This window comes from Carcharhinus amblyrhynchos, chromosome 1, assembly GCF_965287045.1.
Source record: "Carcharhinus amblyrhynchos chromosome 1, sCarAmb.v2.hapA, whole genome shotgun sequence".
NCBI classification, from domain to species: Eukaryota; Metazoa; Chordata; class Chondrichthyes; order Carcharhiniformes; family Carcharhinidae; genus Carcharhinus; species Carcharhinus amblyrhynchos.
Genome location: NC_137324.1, coordinates 112,014,882 through 112,029,576, shown reverse-complemented (window position 1 = coordinate 112,029,576; position 14,695 = coordinate 112,014,882). Strand labels below are relative to the sequence as shown.

The following is a 14,695-nucleotide window of genomic DNA, read 5'->3' as shown; positions in this document are numbered from 1 at the left end:
TAAAAATGCAAGGCCACCTACCAAGGTAAAGGTAGAAAAACGGACAAGTCAGCCTGAAGAACATAAGAACATAAGAAATAGGAGCAGGAGTAGGCCATCTGGCCCTTCGAGCCTGCCCCGCCATTCAATAAGATCATGGCTGATCTGTCGTGGCTCAGTTCCACTTTCCCGCCCTCTCCCCATAACCCTTAATCCCCTCTCTTATCAAAAACCCATCAACCCGCTTCTTAAAAATATTTAGCGAGGCAGCCTCCACCACTTCAACGGGCAGAGAATTCCAGAGATTCACCACCCTTTGAGTGAAGAAGTTCCTCCTCAACTCCGTTCTGAACTGCCCCCCCTTTATCTTGAGGCTGTGCCCCCTAGTCCTACTGTCTTTTTTGAGCGGGAAGAGTCTTTCCACCTCTATCCTATCCATCCCATTCATCATCTTATACGTCTCAATGAGATCTCCCCTCATTCTTCTAAACTCTAACGAGTACAAGCCTAGTTTATTCAGCCTCTCCTCATAGCTCAACCCCCTCAACTCCGGTATCAGCCTAGTAAACCTCCTCTGCACTCCCTCCAAGGCCAAAATATCCTTGCGCAGGTGCGGCGCCCAAAACTGCACACAGTACTCCAGCTGCGGCCTCACCAATGCCCTATACAGCTGCAGCAAGACCTCCCTACTTTTATATTCAATCCCCCTCGCTATGAAGGCCAGCATCCCATTCGCCTTCCTGACCACCTGCTGCACCTGCAGGCTGGGTTTTTGCGACTCATGCACAAGGACCCCGAGGTCCCTCTGCACCGTCGCCTGCTGCAGTTTTTCGCCACGTAAGTAATAGTCCTTCCTACCATTCTTCCTACCAAAGTGGACCACCTCACACTTGCCAACATTAAATTCCATTTGCCATTTCCTGGCCCATTCGCCCAGCCTATCTAGATCCTTCTGCAGACTCTCCACACCCTCCGCACAATTTGCCTTTCCCCCAATCTTGGTGTCATCAGCAAATTTCGACACCCTACACTCGGTTCCCTCCTCCAGATCATCTATATAAATGGTAAATAGCTGAGGCCCCAGCTGAAGGGAGTGCGAAGAGAGAGATCTTAAATTGCAAAAGGCTGGATATTGAAACAATGACTGCCACAGGCTGACCCCTTGCAAATACACAATGGGTGAAGTATTTCAACTGCGGCTGGAGCCATTGCAGAGTGAGACTTTGCAAGAAAGACTTCAGCAGAAGAGTCAAGCTGAGAGCTGAGCTCTCTCCTCTCTCTTTTGGAAAAATTGTATAACCTCTTTCGGAAGTCAACATTACTAGAAATCTATCAGCAAACTGAGATTTTATAATAATTGCAAAATCGTCTACATCTGACCACATTCACAAATTAGCCAATCTGAATTGGCTAAAACATTGAAAAATCTATGCCTCAAGGACAATCAAGGGACACTTAACTGTATATTATTTTACCTTTTTTATTGGACTTCCCTCATTTTTAATATCCATGTGTGGAACTGCATTAGCGTTATTTTTTCCCTGGTTTACTGGTTAGTAAATTTGCCCCTTTTTTTTGAAAGTAAGCTCCTTTGGCTTGTTGCTTAAGTAGTTGAATGCATTTTGATTTGGGAAAGACATTTTCTCGTTAAAAATAAACTTAGCCCTTTGTTGAGACCAACCGAGAAGCTCCTCACTTGGTCATAACACAAAATCCACACACACTCAGGAATCAAAGAGAAATGGAACAGATAGGCACACTAAAAACATTAACCACTTAGGCCAAAATACTATATAAGTTGTTTCACTATTGATATGCCTTGCGGTCTGTCATTCATGCAAATGTCATAGTTCTCCAAAATCAAAGCAAATAGCCTTCCATAGCAAAACCTCAACAAATAAACAACTGACATAGTTAATTTGAAATATGCCCAGTAGAATAGAGCCATTACTAACTGTCTGGTTCTTTGAGTGAAATCTCCAATGAGATCCGCATGGACCAGTTACTACTGGTCATGCTAAATTCTCCCTCAGTGTACCCGAACAGGCGCTGGAGGTGACTAGCAGATTTTCACAGTAACTTCATTGCAGTGTTAATATAAGCCTACTTGTGACACTAATAAATAATCGTTAAAAAGTAAATAAATTCTAAGTGCAATGGTTTATTTGTTGCTGCTCATTATTGTGAAATCATACATAACTTTCATCTAGAAGGCTAAAGGGATCAAGGGATATGGGAGGAAGGGGGATCAGGATATTGAATTTGATGATCAGCCATGATCAAGATGAATGGCAGAACGGGCTCAAAGGGCCAAATGGTCTATTCCTGCTTCTAGCTTCTATCTCTTCAAAATCCGCAGTGAGGCTTCTTTTACTGGCAATATGATGCATTATGAATCATTATTGTAATAATCTTTCCAACTTTCTCTGGGTATATAGCAAGATCTCTTGTAATGCAAGTATCTGATGGGATGCTATAACAACCCAAAATTCTGTTCAGTGAGGGCCTAAGTTTATTCTTCTGCCTTACCAAAACTATCTTTGGGTTGCGATTGTGAAAAGGTGGCTCCAATCATTGTTACACTATGTAAATCATACCTCCAAGTTACTTGTCATTACTTGGAATAATTCCCTTTGTGTGTTTATTTGTGCTGGATTAAATTAGCATGTACTATGCATAATTTAGTTCCACTTCGCTTAAGAATGAGTTGTTTTATTCATTCTCAAGACATGGGCATCAATGGAAAAGCCAGCATTTGTTGCACTTTGGTGAACCTCCTTCGAGAACCATTGTAGTCTGTGTGGCTAAGGTGCTCCCACTTTCATCTAATGGGGAGCTTACCAACTGAAAAGAACATTGTTTACCAATAACTGTAACACTTACTCTCTGTCTATCACAAGGCATTCCACATTGTTTTCATCAGCAATTATGTTAGCTGACCTGACATCATCACTGTGAAAGATAAAAGATCAAAAATATTTCAGAATCACATCAAACACTGCTTTGAAATACACCAAGATCGAGCATCCTGGCAATTCAACTCTTGGGCCTTCAAACAGAATAATGTATGCACCAAGCAAAGTGTTCTCATGCACCCACGGACTTTCCTACTCAATCCAATTTGTTTAATTAGTTTTTGTTCTCTGGGATTAATTAATAACTCAGGCTAGCTCTCCATACAAAGAACAAAGTGATGTATGCATTTATGTGGGTAAATTTACCAATCAGACTCCCAGCAAGGAGCAGCATTTGAAAGAACCTTTAACTGAAGGCAGGGTGACAGCCATTTCCTTGGTTTTCCAACACATGCTCCCTGATGGAAATGCAGATCCATGGATTCACCCTACAGAGAAGAAACTTATAAGTACATAAGCTTTGACAAAGGGTCATCCAGACTCGAAACATCAGCTCTTTTCTCCCCTTATAGATGCTGCCAGACCTGCTGAGATTTTCCAGCATTTTCTTTTTTTGGTTTCAGCTTCCAGCATCCACAATAATTTGCTTTCATCATGATAAGTACATTGATTGGGACTATAATGTTTTGGGGCCTTTCTACCCTTTTCTTCCCTGGTCTTGTAGAATGGTGGTATTTAGGCTACAATTGTCTCAGAAGAAAGACATTTCAGTCATGGAAAATGCCCAATTTGAATCACAGGCCAGTTTGGGCAGGGGATATAGAAACTCAGCCACGGCTCCAGAAACAAGGCCAAAGCTATCTTAACTCCCAGATGCCGTTTAAATTCTAGTCTGGACTGCAAATTGGTGGCAAGTGGTGGATAATCACTTGGTCCAGGAGTTGCTTGGTGAAACCAGTGGTGGAATTGGCTGTCAGAGCTGTCTCTCAGTTGAGAAGAGGGGAATTGATTCTACATGGAGGAAGATAAAGCTTTCCCTGTGGATCCCAGAAGAGCACTCAGAGTGGCACAGTGGTTAGCATTGTTGGCTCACAGATCCAGGGACCTGGGTTCAATTCTTGCCATGGGCCACTGTCTATGTGGAGTTTGCACATTCTCCATGTGTCTGCGTGGATTTGCTCTGGGTGCTCTGGTTTACTCTCACACTCCAAAGATGTGCAGGTTAGGTGCATTGGCCATGCCAAATTGCCCCTTAGTATCCTGGGATGTGTAGGTTAGAGGGATTAACAGGGTAAATATACAGGATTACAGGAATAGGGCCTAGGTGGCTTTGTTGTCAGTGCAGACTTGATGGGCTGAATGACCTCCCTCTGCACTGTAGGTTTCTATGATTTCTATGAGATCCCACAAGGAAAATACAAAAGGGTTGCCCGATAGCAAGTGAATGCCATGGTCCTTGGCTAAGTCCCCCTTACTGCTTATTCAGTTGAAGAAGCTAAAATCCCAGCTGGTTAGCTTCAGGCAATCCAGGAACAGGTGAGAAACCTCGGCTATTTCAACTGTCCACCTGCCTGGTTTCACCTGGATTGATAGAGTTAAAATTTCTCCACAATGGTGAGGCTGTCAGAAAGCATTTCAACAATGTCAGAAGTACTGCTTGTACAGATGCTACTTATGAACCTGCCTAACTGTGCAGCATTTTGTCTTGCTGCCTCAGGTGCTCATACACGTAACGAAGTTGTTGCCAAAATGATTCCAATACCCAATATTCTAACAGCTATTTCAAAACAATTTTTGTTGAACATAATGGGATTGAGTTTCAACTTGTCACCAAGGACTTGTGTCACAAATAAACCACCCAATTTAGAATAAATAAAAACAGGAAATGCTGGATAAACTCAGCAGGTCTGACAGAGACTGTGGAGATGTTTTGAGTCCCTTTGACTCTTTTTTGTACAATACACCCCATTTAGAAATCATTTGTCCTTTTATTTCCATAGAGTTCAATGAAAATTAGGCAATTTCTACAAATGGCAGACATGTGTCTGGGTGTCAGGTTGAAAATTGCTCTCAATAAAACATATTACACAAGACCCATAAGTTGCTGCTGGACTGATCGCTTTAACTGCTCTCAGACTGCAAACCAGTCAAATCAACTTCCAAACACTGGTGGCACAGTGGATAGCACTGCTGCCTCACAGTGCCAGGGAACCTGGGTTCAATTTGTGGCTTGGGTCACAGTGTGTGTGGACTCTGTGCGTTCTCCCCATGTCTGCGTGGGTTTCCTCCAGTTTCCTCCCATACTCCAAAGATGTGCATGTTAGGTGAATTGACCATGCTAAATTTTCCCTTGGTGTATCCAAACAGGCACCGAAATGTGGCGACTAGGGGATTTTCACAGTAACTTCATTGCAGTGTTAATGTAAGCCTGCTTGTGACTAATTAATAAACTATATACTATAAAATACTAATATTTTAAAAATTCAGTGGATGTGAGTGTAACTGGCTGGGCCAGGATTTATTACCCATCCGTGAGGGCATTTACGAGTCAACCACATTGCTGTGGAGTCGCATGTAGGCCAGACCAGGTAAGGGTGACCCAGGTAAGGAAAACACTAAAATTTCTTTTCCTGAAGGACATTAGCGAACCAGATGGGTTTTTATGACAAACTGACAATGGTCATTGTTAAGACTTTTAATTCCAGATTTTCACTGAATTCAATTTTCACCATCTGCCGCGGTGGGATTTGAACCCAGGTCCCCAGAGCATGAGGTTAGAACTCTGGATCACTAATCCAGCAACAATACCACTACACCACTGTCTCCCCATAATAACTGTACCTGTTATTAATGTATCGGCTATTTTAGGATGGCAAGATCTTTTGTTCTCAAAATTAACTGCTGAGTTGGAACATTTATTTTGAGTAGACAAACCTGATCAGAGCTTTTTCTCCAAAGTAATCTCCTCTCTGGAGGACTTTGATCAGCTGTGGTTCTATATGGTACTCGGTGCTCTGAGTGACTTTCACCTAAAATCAAACAAAACGATAATGCAGATTTAGAAAATCATACCAACAAACATCATCCACAAGACCGAAGTAAGGAGCCATTCAAATAATTGGGGGTGACACCTGGTAGCTTTGCCATTTGGGATGGGCTCCTTCACTGCTAGTAAAATGACATCAATTGGCCACAGCAGCACTGTGGCACAGTGGTTAGCACTGCTCACAGCACCCGGGACCCTGTTTCGATTCCCAGCTTGGGTCACTGCCCGTGCAGAGTCTGCACATTCTCTCTGTGTCTGTGTGGGTTTCCTCATCAAGCACACACCTGATGAAGGAGCAGCGCTCCGAAAGCTCATGCTACAAAATAAACCTGTTGGACTTTATGCTGGTGTGAGACTACTTACTGTGCCTACCCCAGTCCAATGCCGGCAACTCTACATCAAGCCTGAAAGATGTGCTGGTTAGTGCATCGGCCATGATAAGTTCTCCTTCAGTGTACCCAAACAGACGCCGGAGCTTGGCGGCTAGGGAATTTTCACAGTAACTTCATTGCAATGTTAATGTAATCCTACTTGTGACACTAAAATGAACTTTAAACTTATGGGACTCAAATGGCCAAAAATGGATAGGCTGGTAAAAATGGATATGAAGTTCCTCAACATCCCACCCAATTTTATGAGCCCTCCCACACATCTGGGTGGTGAATGGGCTGTATAATTTGGCCATAATTACTGCAGTGTAAACTTCATGTCCAAATTACATAGCTCTAAAAGATGGATACAACGGATAAACTCCTTCAAAATACAGTAAGGGTACGTGGTATGTTTTTGTCAGTTATCATTGAACTCTTTCACAGCTGTTCAGTGTGACTCATTGAAGTTTTTTTAATTAAAAGAGGATCTTGCTTCCACTGTCTATTATCCCAAGCCCCATGCACGTGTGTAATACAACTGGGTATTTTTGAATCATGACTTGTTTCCATAGTAGCTCTTAATGAAGTGGCTGGAACTCTTATTTTTAAATCTACTCCAATAAGTAAAGCAGTTTAGTTTTACAACCCGCAATAGATGGTGAGGTGAGAGTGACTGCCCTTGACATCAAGGGCTGAGGTTGGCATCAAGGAGCCTGGGCAAAACTGGAGTCAATGTGAATCGTAAGGATAACTTTCCACTGGTTCAAGTCATTCCCAGCACAAAGGAAGGTGATTATGGTTGCTGGAGGCCAATCACTACAGGAGCTCATGAAGGTGGTTTCTGAGGCTCAACCATCTTTATCTGCTTAATAATTGATCTTCCCTCCAATGCTAGGTCTGAAAAGGGGATGATTGAACAATGTACACAGAATTATTATGGGAGGAGGCCACCATTTGACCCATTGAATCTGCACTGACTCCCCAAACTTGGTACCATTCTCCAGACCTCTGCACTTTGTTTCTATTCAGGTAATCATCTAATGCCCTGTTATACTTCTCTATTGAACCTGCCTCCAGCACACTTCCGGACAGTGCATTCCAGACCCAAACCACCCATTGTACGAAGTTTTTACTTACACCACATTTGTTTCATTTGTGAATCACTTTAAATCTGTGCTATCTTGTCCTTGATCCTTTTGTAAGCAGGAACAGTTTCTCGCTATCTACTTTGTCCAGCCCCCTCTCGGTTTTGAACATCTCTATTACATCTCCTCTTAGCCTGCTCTCCAAGAACAGTCTCAACCTTTCCAATCTATCCTCATAACTGAAGCTTCTCATCCTTGAAACCATTCTCATAACCTTTCCTGCTGTCTCTCTAATGCATTTACATCCTTCCTATAGTGTGATGCTCAAAACTGTACACAACATTCCAGCTGAGATCTAACTAGTATCTTGTATAGGTTCAGCATAATTTCCTTGCTCTTGTACTCAATGCCCTTATTAATAAAGCCCAGAATATTACATGCTTCATTAACTGTTCTCTCCACCTGTCCTGCCAGCTTTAATGACCTATGCACATATATAGTCAGGTCCTTCTGCTCCTGCACCCCTTTAAGAATTTTACCCCTTGTTTTATATTCTTGATCTGTGTTCTTCCTACCAAAACGCATATCCTCGCACTTCTCCACACAGAACTTCACTTGCCACTCATCTTCCCCCTCTACTAACTTGCCCATGTCCTTTTGAAGTTCTGCACTGTTCAGTTTAAAATACTTTCCAGTTATGTGTCATCCATATATTTTGAAATTGTCCCCTGTAGCAGTTGCCACAGACACTGAAGGAGTGCATGTCTGCGTATCGCAAGACCCGGACAAAATTCAATCTCTAGCTGACAAGTTGCAAGTAATATCTGCCATTAGTGCCAGGCAATGGCCATCTTCAAGGAGAGAAAATGTAACCATCTTCCCTTGACATTCAATGGCATCATGATCGCTGAATCCCCCCCTATCAATAACCTGGGGTTATCACTGACCAGAAAATGGACTGGGCCTGTCACTGTGACAACAAGAACAGTTTGAAGGCTAGGATTCTGCAGTAAGAAACTCACTTCCTGACTCCCCAGAGTCCATCCAACTTCTACAAGGCACAAGTCAGGAATGTGATGGAATAATATCCACTTGTCTGGATTACTGCAGCACAAGCAACACCCAAGAAACTCAACATCAGTGTCCAAAGTAGTTGGCTCTACCACCTAGAAGGACAAGAGGAGCATTCACCTGGGAACAATACCATCTCCAAGTTGCTCTCCAAGTCACACATCAATCTGACTTTGAACGATAATCACCATTCCTTCACAGTCCCAGGTATTCATTGCATTAACACTGACCCACAAACTTTCTATGGGCTTTTTGTATTGGAAATCCATTTTGGCACAGTGCTCTCTATATAGGACACAGCTCTGGAAACAGAGCAAGCAATTGGGTATCTCTTTAGCCAATCAAACTGAAGAATCATTACTGACAGACAGGGAAAGAATGATGGGATTAAGAGAGATAAAATGGAAAAAGAAAGGGGCTTTAAAAATTATTTCAAAGCTTTTGATTTTAAAAATCTCCAAGAATAATTTAAATCTGAAGGAATGAAACCACATTCTAGTATAAGTTAATTTTCTGTCCAGGTATTAATTAGTGAGTTTTTAACTCTTTCAAAATCCAACTATTGAAACAGAGTTAAAAGTTTTAAAGTTTATTTATTAATGTCACAAGTAGGCTTATATTAACACTGCAATGAAGTTACCATGAAAATTCTCTAACCGCCATACTCCTGCGCCTGTTTATGTATACTGAGGGAGAGTTTAGCATGGCCAATGCACCTGACCATCTGTAGTCAGAAAGATGGTCTTTCGGACTATAGAAGGAAACCGGAGCATCCGGAGGAAATCCATGCAGACACGGGGAGAACATGCAGACTCCGCACAGTCACCCAAGCCAGAATCGAACCTGGGTTCTGATGCTGTGAGCTAGCAGTGCTAACCAGCGTGCCACCGTGCCACTCTGGGCCCTAATTTTCTTCCACTCAAACTTTAAGGAGGCTTTCAAAACAGCTGTACTGGGAAATGGTTCAAACAAGCTGGAGAAAATGACAAACTATACCGGAAGTGGGAACGACTAATTATCGGCCCCCTTAGTACTGCCTCACTAAATCAATGCATTAGTAACTCACAGAATGTGCACAGGGATGATCAGGTGGCCTTGCATTTTGCCTGAGGAGGAACAGCTGCCAAAGCACTTCAAAACAGAACACCATATCTGATGGAATCGCTGTCAACCCCAAGAGGACAATTATTAGCTAAAGGGATGTTTGGTGACAGAATGACCTAAATGCTCAAGCTTAAGACAAGTGGAAATCATTCACGCTATGTAAATTTAATGTTTCCTGATGAATGTGAATTATTTGATATTCATCCTTAATCAAGTTTTGTAACAATACTAAGCTGGGTACCTTATGTTCTCTTTTGAGTTATTTGTTCTGCTATTCTCCCAATTATCTTTACTGCTTGAAGCAACAACTAATGATCTTAAGCCCGCTATCCATAATCAGAATTCAATAAGCTCAGATGTATTTGGCATGTTCTACAATCACTTTTTGTATAGTATTAGGACATTTTTTAATAATAGTAAATGGATCCACTTGTACGTTGATATTAGGTCTGTTTTCAGCCTCACAAACTTCCTCACAGATCTTCTGCTGAGTTTATTCAACCTAATTTATCTGCAGGACAATCTGTAGTTCCCTCTCTCAGCCAAGAAAACAATCATGATCAAACTCATTAGAGCATAAAAATTGTGGAAGGCCATTTAGGAACATTTAATTGGAATTACTCTCCTAAACTGTTGTTTACAAGGTTTAGTTTGTTCAAAGGGAAAATTTTCAGACATTATTACATTGTAATTATTTCTACAGAGACCTTGAAGGTGCTAGAATCATGGGACTGAATTTTCCAATGGGTTAGAGAGCCCAATGTCCGCACCATAAGCGTGTCCCGACAATGGCGTCTAAGTTCTGTCCATCTGCTTGATTTTCCAGGAGGCAGTCAATTAAGCAGGGGAGGCCAAGTGGAGCTCTTGAGGCTGTGGATGGCCAGAGGCTTCACCCGAAGAGGTAGGAGATCATGAGGGTGCCTCAAGATAGAGCTACCCCTTGATACCCCTTGAAAATCTGCCAGGCAATTACTGGGGAGGGGCATGCCTCAATAGAATGACTAGCATCTCTGGAAGTGGGGTAGAATTAGAGGAGGAATTAACAACTCTGCTACAGAGCGACTACCTCTGGACAGCTAGTGGACTCTGTCCACACGGATGGAGGGGCGGTGGCGGGGTGGGGGGGGGAGGTTGTTGGTGGTCAGCTTCAATGGCAGGAAGATGCCAGCAGTATGTTTCCAGTAAGTAGGAAACCAGCACTGCCAGAACCGAAGCGACTCGCAAGCACACAGAGACAGACAGACAGAACTACCCTGGGTGGACATTACCAGTGGGGACAAAATAAGAGCCCAGCGATTGAGGACTGTAATCCCACAGCTTTTGCTGTCCCAGTCAGAGGACTGACAGCTTGGAAACCTCGGCTCTGCCACCAATAGAGATGGCCGCTGCTGAGGCTACAGGGAGAGGAAGAGGGTGCCTCCATGATGAGGGTGGGTGGAGGTTATTGCAAGTGGGAGGGTGCGTGGAGCATCCACGGGGATTGATTTGGGTGGGGGCAGGGGGTGAATGTCCCGATGTGGAAAGTAAACCTTTGACGTAATCACCTCCCTCCTTCCTGCCTGAGGCCTGAGCAGGATGACCTGTCGGGTTTCCCGTTCACCTCCCCCCCGCCCCCCCCCCGCCCCCCCCCACCCATCCCTGTACCCCTGTACCCAAGCTTGGTGGGAAGCAGCTCTTAAGGTCAATAAATGGTTACTTGATGTCCTCAGCCGAGGTAAGGGTGAGCTGGGGGTGGGCCCTCCTTAGAATTACAAACAGGTTGGGGCAGGCAGGTCACCCGGAGAAATTTACCCCGCTGCCAGTGGGGAACTGTATAATTCTGCCCACGGGTTAGACTTTCATGTAATAAATGTAAATTGCTTAATTCCTGCTGCATCTTCAAAAAAATGCACTATTCAGTTACAGAAGATGATGTGTTTGAGGAAGTTGATGTGTTTACTGCACCATTGCTCAGGAGTAAATGAAGCAGCTAAAACTGTGAGCTGAACTTTCACCTTTGACAGGGGAGTAAAGCAGACCATTTAGGAAAGGCTGCCTATCCCACAGCCTCCTCCATTTTCCTTCCCATCAAACTTGGATGAACTTTATACTTGGTAGCTGAGTCAAAGTAACCTGGTTTACATTCCTACCAAAGTTGAAAGTTCTGGCACGCGTTACGCTTAATTTGTCCTGTCCCATAAAAACCAATTGCTCAAGTATTTCCTGCAGGGAAGAGGTCCAATTAGGCAAAGTTGTTTCTGTTTATAAATGAGCAGATATAACCACATAGAAACTCTGAGTTCCAGGTCAGCAGAATGCAGCAGAACAAGACTTTCTTTATTTTTTTAAGATAAAGTTCATTGCCTGTGTCCCACACAGGATTGGATTTCTTTAGTGGAACCACCCTAACAGGGGACTAAATATAATCAGAGCAGAATCCTACTGATCCAAAAAGCTTAAGGTTCTTTTAAATACATCAAAGGCACTGCATTGGTGGCACGGTGGCACAGTGGTTAGCACTACTACCTTACAGCGGCAGGGACCCAGGTTCAATTCTGGCCTTGGCTTACTGTCTGTGTGGAGTTTGCACATTCTTCCTGTGAATGGGTGGGTTTGCTCCCACAATCCAAAAATGTACAGGTTAGGTGCACTGACTATGCTAAATTGTGCCTTAGTGTCAGGGGGATTAGGAGGGTAAATATGTGGGAATAGGGCTAGGGTAGATTGTGGTCAGTTCAGGCTCGATGGGCTGAATGACCTTCTTCTGCACTGTAGGGATTCTCTGATTTTGTACTGTTACATAAACACAAGTTGTTGTCTAATGGCCAAAGCTGTAAGTTGCAGGAAAATGGTTTCAAATTGATTGTAACTTTGACCTGAACTTGTAAAAGTAATTTGATTATCATATTGTTTTCTCCACAAAAATTAAGTGTAGCAGTGGAAGATGGGAAGCTTAAATATGGTTGGTTAAAGTATAAGGGAAAAAGGTTGTAAATGTGCAGAGACTGTTCAATACCATAAAGATAAACATGAATTGAGACTTCAAGGAGAACCGTTCGGCAGAACTGTTTTGTGTTTTAGTGGCTGAATGATTCAATACAGAAATATAGAACAATTTCACTCTTCATGCCTGAGAGACAAATTCGTAATTTGGGACTTACAATCCTGTCCATTAAACTGAGGCAATTCTGCCTGCGGAATATATATAAATCCTTCTCCATCCTGGTTTTAAGAAAACTCATTGATTTTTGAATCTTCTACCAGGCAAACGAGAAAGTGAACACAGGAGACCATTAATCTGAGGATATTGGGTTACTAGATAAATACATTGTCTGACTAATGCTACCGTTTGTGAAAGGCGCGTTTGTAAATGTAGGACGGGGCTTTATTATTTCTGACTGAATACATCTAATAACATTGAAAGTCTTACCTTTCCCTTTGCCAAGATGAAAAAGGTATTTCCTTCCTCACCTTGCTGGATAATGTAATCTCCTTTATCATAGTATTCCTAAAAGAAATCAAAAGCTTTTGTTAGAAGTTCCAGATTGGACCAACATTCAATTTTCATGTTTGGATGTGAAATTGCATCTTTATACCCACTGGTAAAGATTTCCCCAGATCTCTCACCACCAGGACAGCCTTACAACCAGTGAATTATCAGAAAACCAAGGGCATGCAATTGCCAATAATGGCAATTCAATAAATTGCCATTACTGAATGGCAATTTCAATAAGCCATTCACTGCTACCAGTCCCTGATGCAAACATGGAATCTTGGCAAATGTGCTCTCATACATTCACTCAGCCCCCTGACTATCGGACAAATGCTGGATCCCAGTTGTGCACCCGGAGCAGGAACTCCTGATCTTCGGAATTCCTGACCCTGACACAGCAAGAATGTAACTCAGCTATTTCTCAATTGGGACACAGATGAAAGGTCACAAAATTCAAGGCCCTATTGTTCTGTATTTCCTCTTATCAAAACAGTTCACCGTTTTATAAAACTTTGCACTCCACCCTTAAATTTATTTTGGTCGCAAGATTAGATCTGCCTTCTTTATCTGTGTACTGTCTATTCTTGAAAATATCGTAAACCAATTACTTCCTGTTGCCAAAGTGGCACGTAACGATTCCCAGTGAATTTCTCTCCTATTTGGGTTAACTGATTATTGTCTGAACCACGATAGACCTCTCATTATTCAAAACCCACATACTTCCAGTGCTGAATTTTCTTGCAGAACACAAGCATTGTTCATGATATTTGGAATAATGGCCCAGGATTTACTGGGAAAATTATACTGAATTAATTGTATATGCTGTTATTAATGGATAAATGGTCCAGCAATTGGTGACAGGGAAGAGATACACGGTGAGTTGTGACTCACCATTAATTGCAGGATGATTAGATGATTAGCATCACTGTTGCTCGTCCCATGAAAACATTGGGATCACCATCAACCTCTCCATAAGTTTTAGGAAAGTACATTTGCGCCATAAACACAATTTAAAATCACCACAGGAAGTTAGGGCTGATACTTAGCAGTGCAAGGATACTTGGTGATGAGATTTATGGTGCTGCAATGCCATTTAATGTAACCCTGAAAGGTGGCAGAGTTTGGGGAAAAGAGTGGATGGGGGAAGAAGACTGATTGACCTGAAGGCCCAGTTAGGATGCAAAAGGTAACCTAGAAATGGCAATTGGTCATTCCAGGTCTCAACTAAAGCCCACAATGCAGCTCATTTCTACTGACAGCAGGTATGAGATTCACTGAGGTTTTCATGTGCTTTCATGGGTGAAAGTAGGCCAACATTTGCCTGCTGATATTTTGCTGGGGCCAGTCTGGCAGACCCCAGGTGAGGGGTGGTGGGCAAAATGTGCAAGAGTGGCTAACACCATGGCAGGGAAGTGGTAGAAGAGGAGGGGAGTGGAGATGCCATTGGACATAGGATACCGGGACAGAAGCCCTTAACCCTTGCTCTGTAACAATGCCACCAGTGTTCAATTGGCACCATCACCACATGGCATGGGAGCCTCCCCTATCATTACTCAAAATGCCTGCAGCATTGGGATGAGATCCTGATTGACCATTAATTGGCTACTTAGGGGCCTCAAGTGGCTCAATACCTCCCCATCATGGGTAAAATATCAGCAGTGGAGAGAGGCCACAAACACAATACCTCTTTCATGCCATCCAGCCCACTCCAA

General features: G+C 42.9%; 1 protein-coding gene across 1 annotated transcript in view; it reads right to left on the bottom strand.

Moving 5' to 3' along the window:
- The window catches only part of prkg2 (protein kinase cGMP-dependent 2), a 73,344-nt gene that overhangs the window by 29,012 nt on the left and 29,637 nt on the right, over window positions 1–14,695 (bottom strand). Inside the window, exons 7-9 of the mRNA XM_080198904.1 lie at window positions 12,921–12,998; window positions 5,769–5,863; window positions 2,863–2,931 (exon numbers count right to left, since the gene is read on the bottom strand). Of these exons, the coding sequence (XP_080055030.1) occupies window positions 2,863–2,931; window positions 5,769–5,863; window positions 12,921–12,998 (242 nt within the window). The remainder of the gene's footprint in view (window positions 1–2,862; window positions 2,932–5,768; window positions 5,864–12,920; window positions 12,999–14,695) is intronic.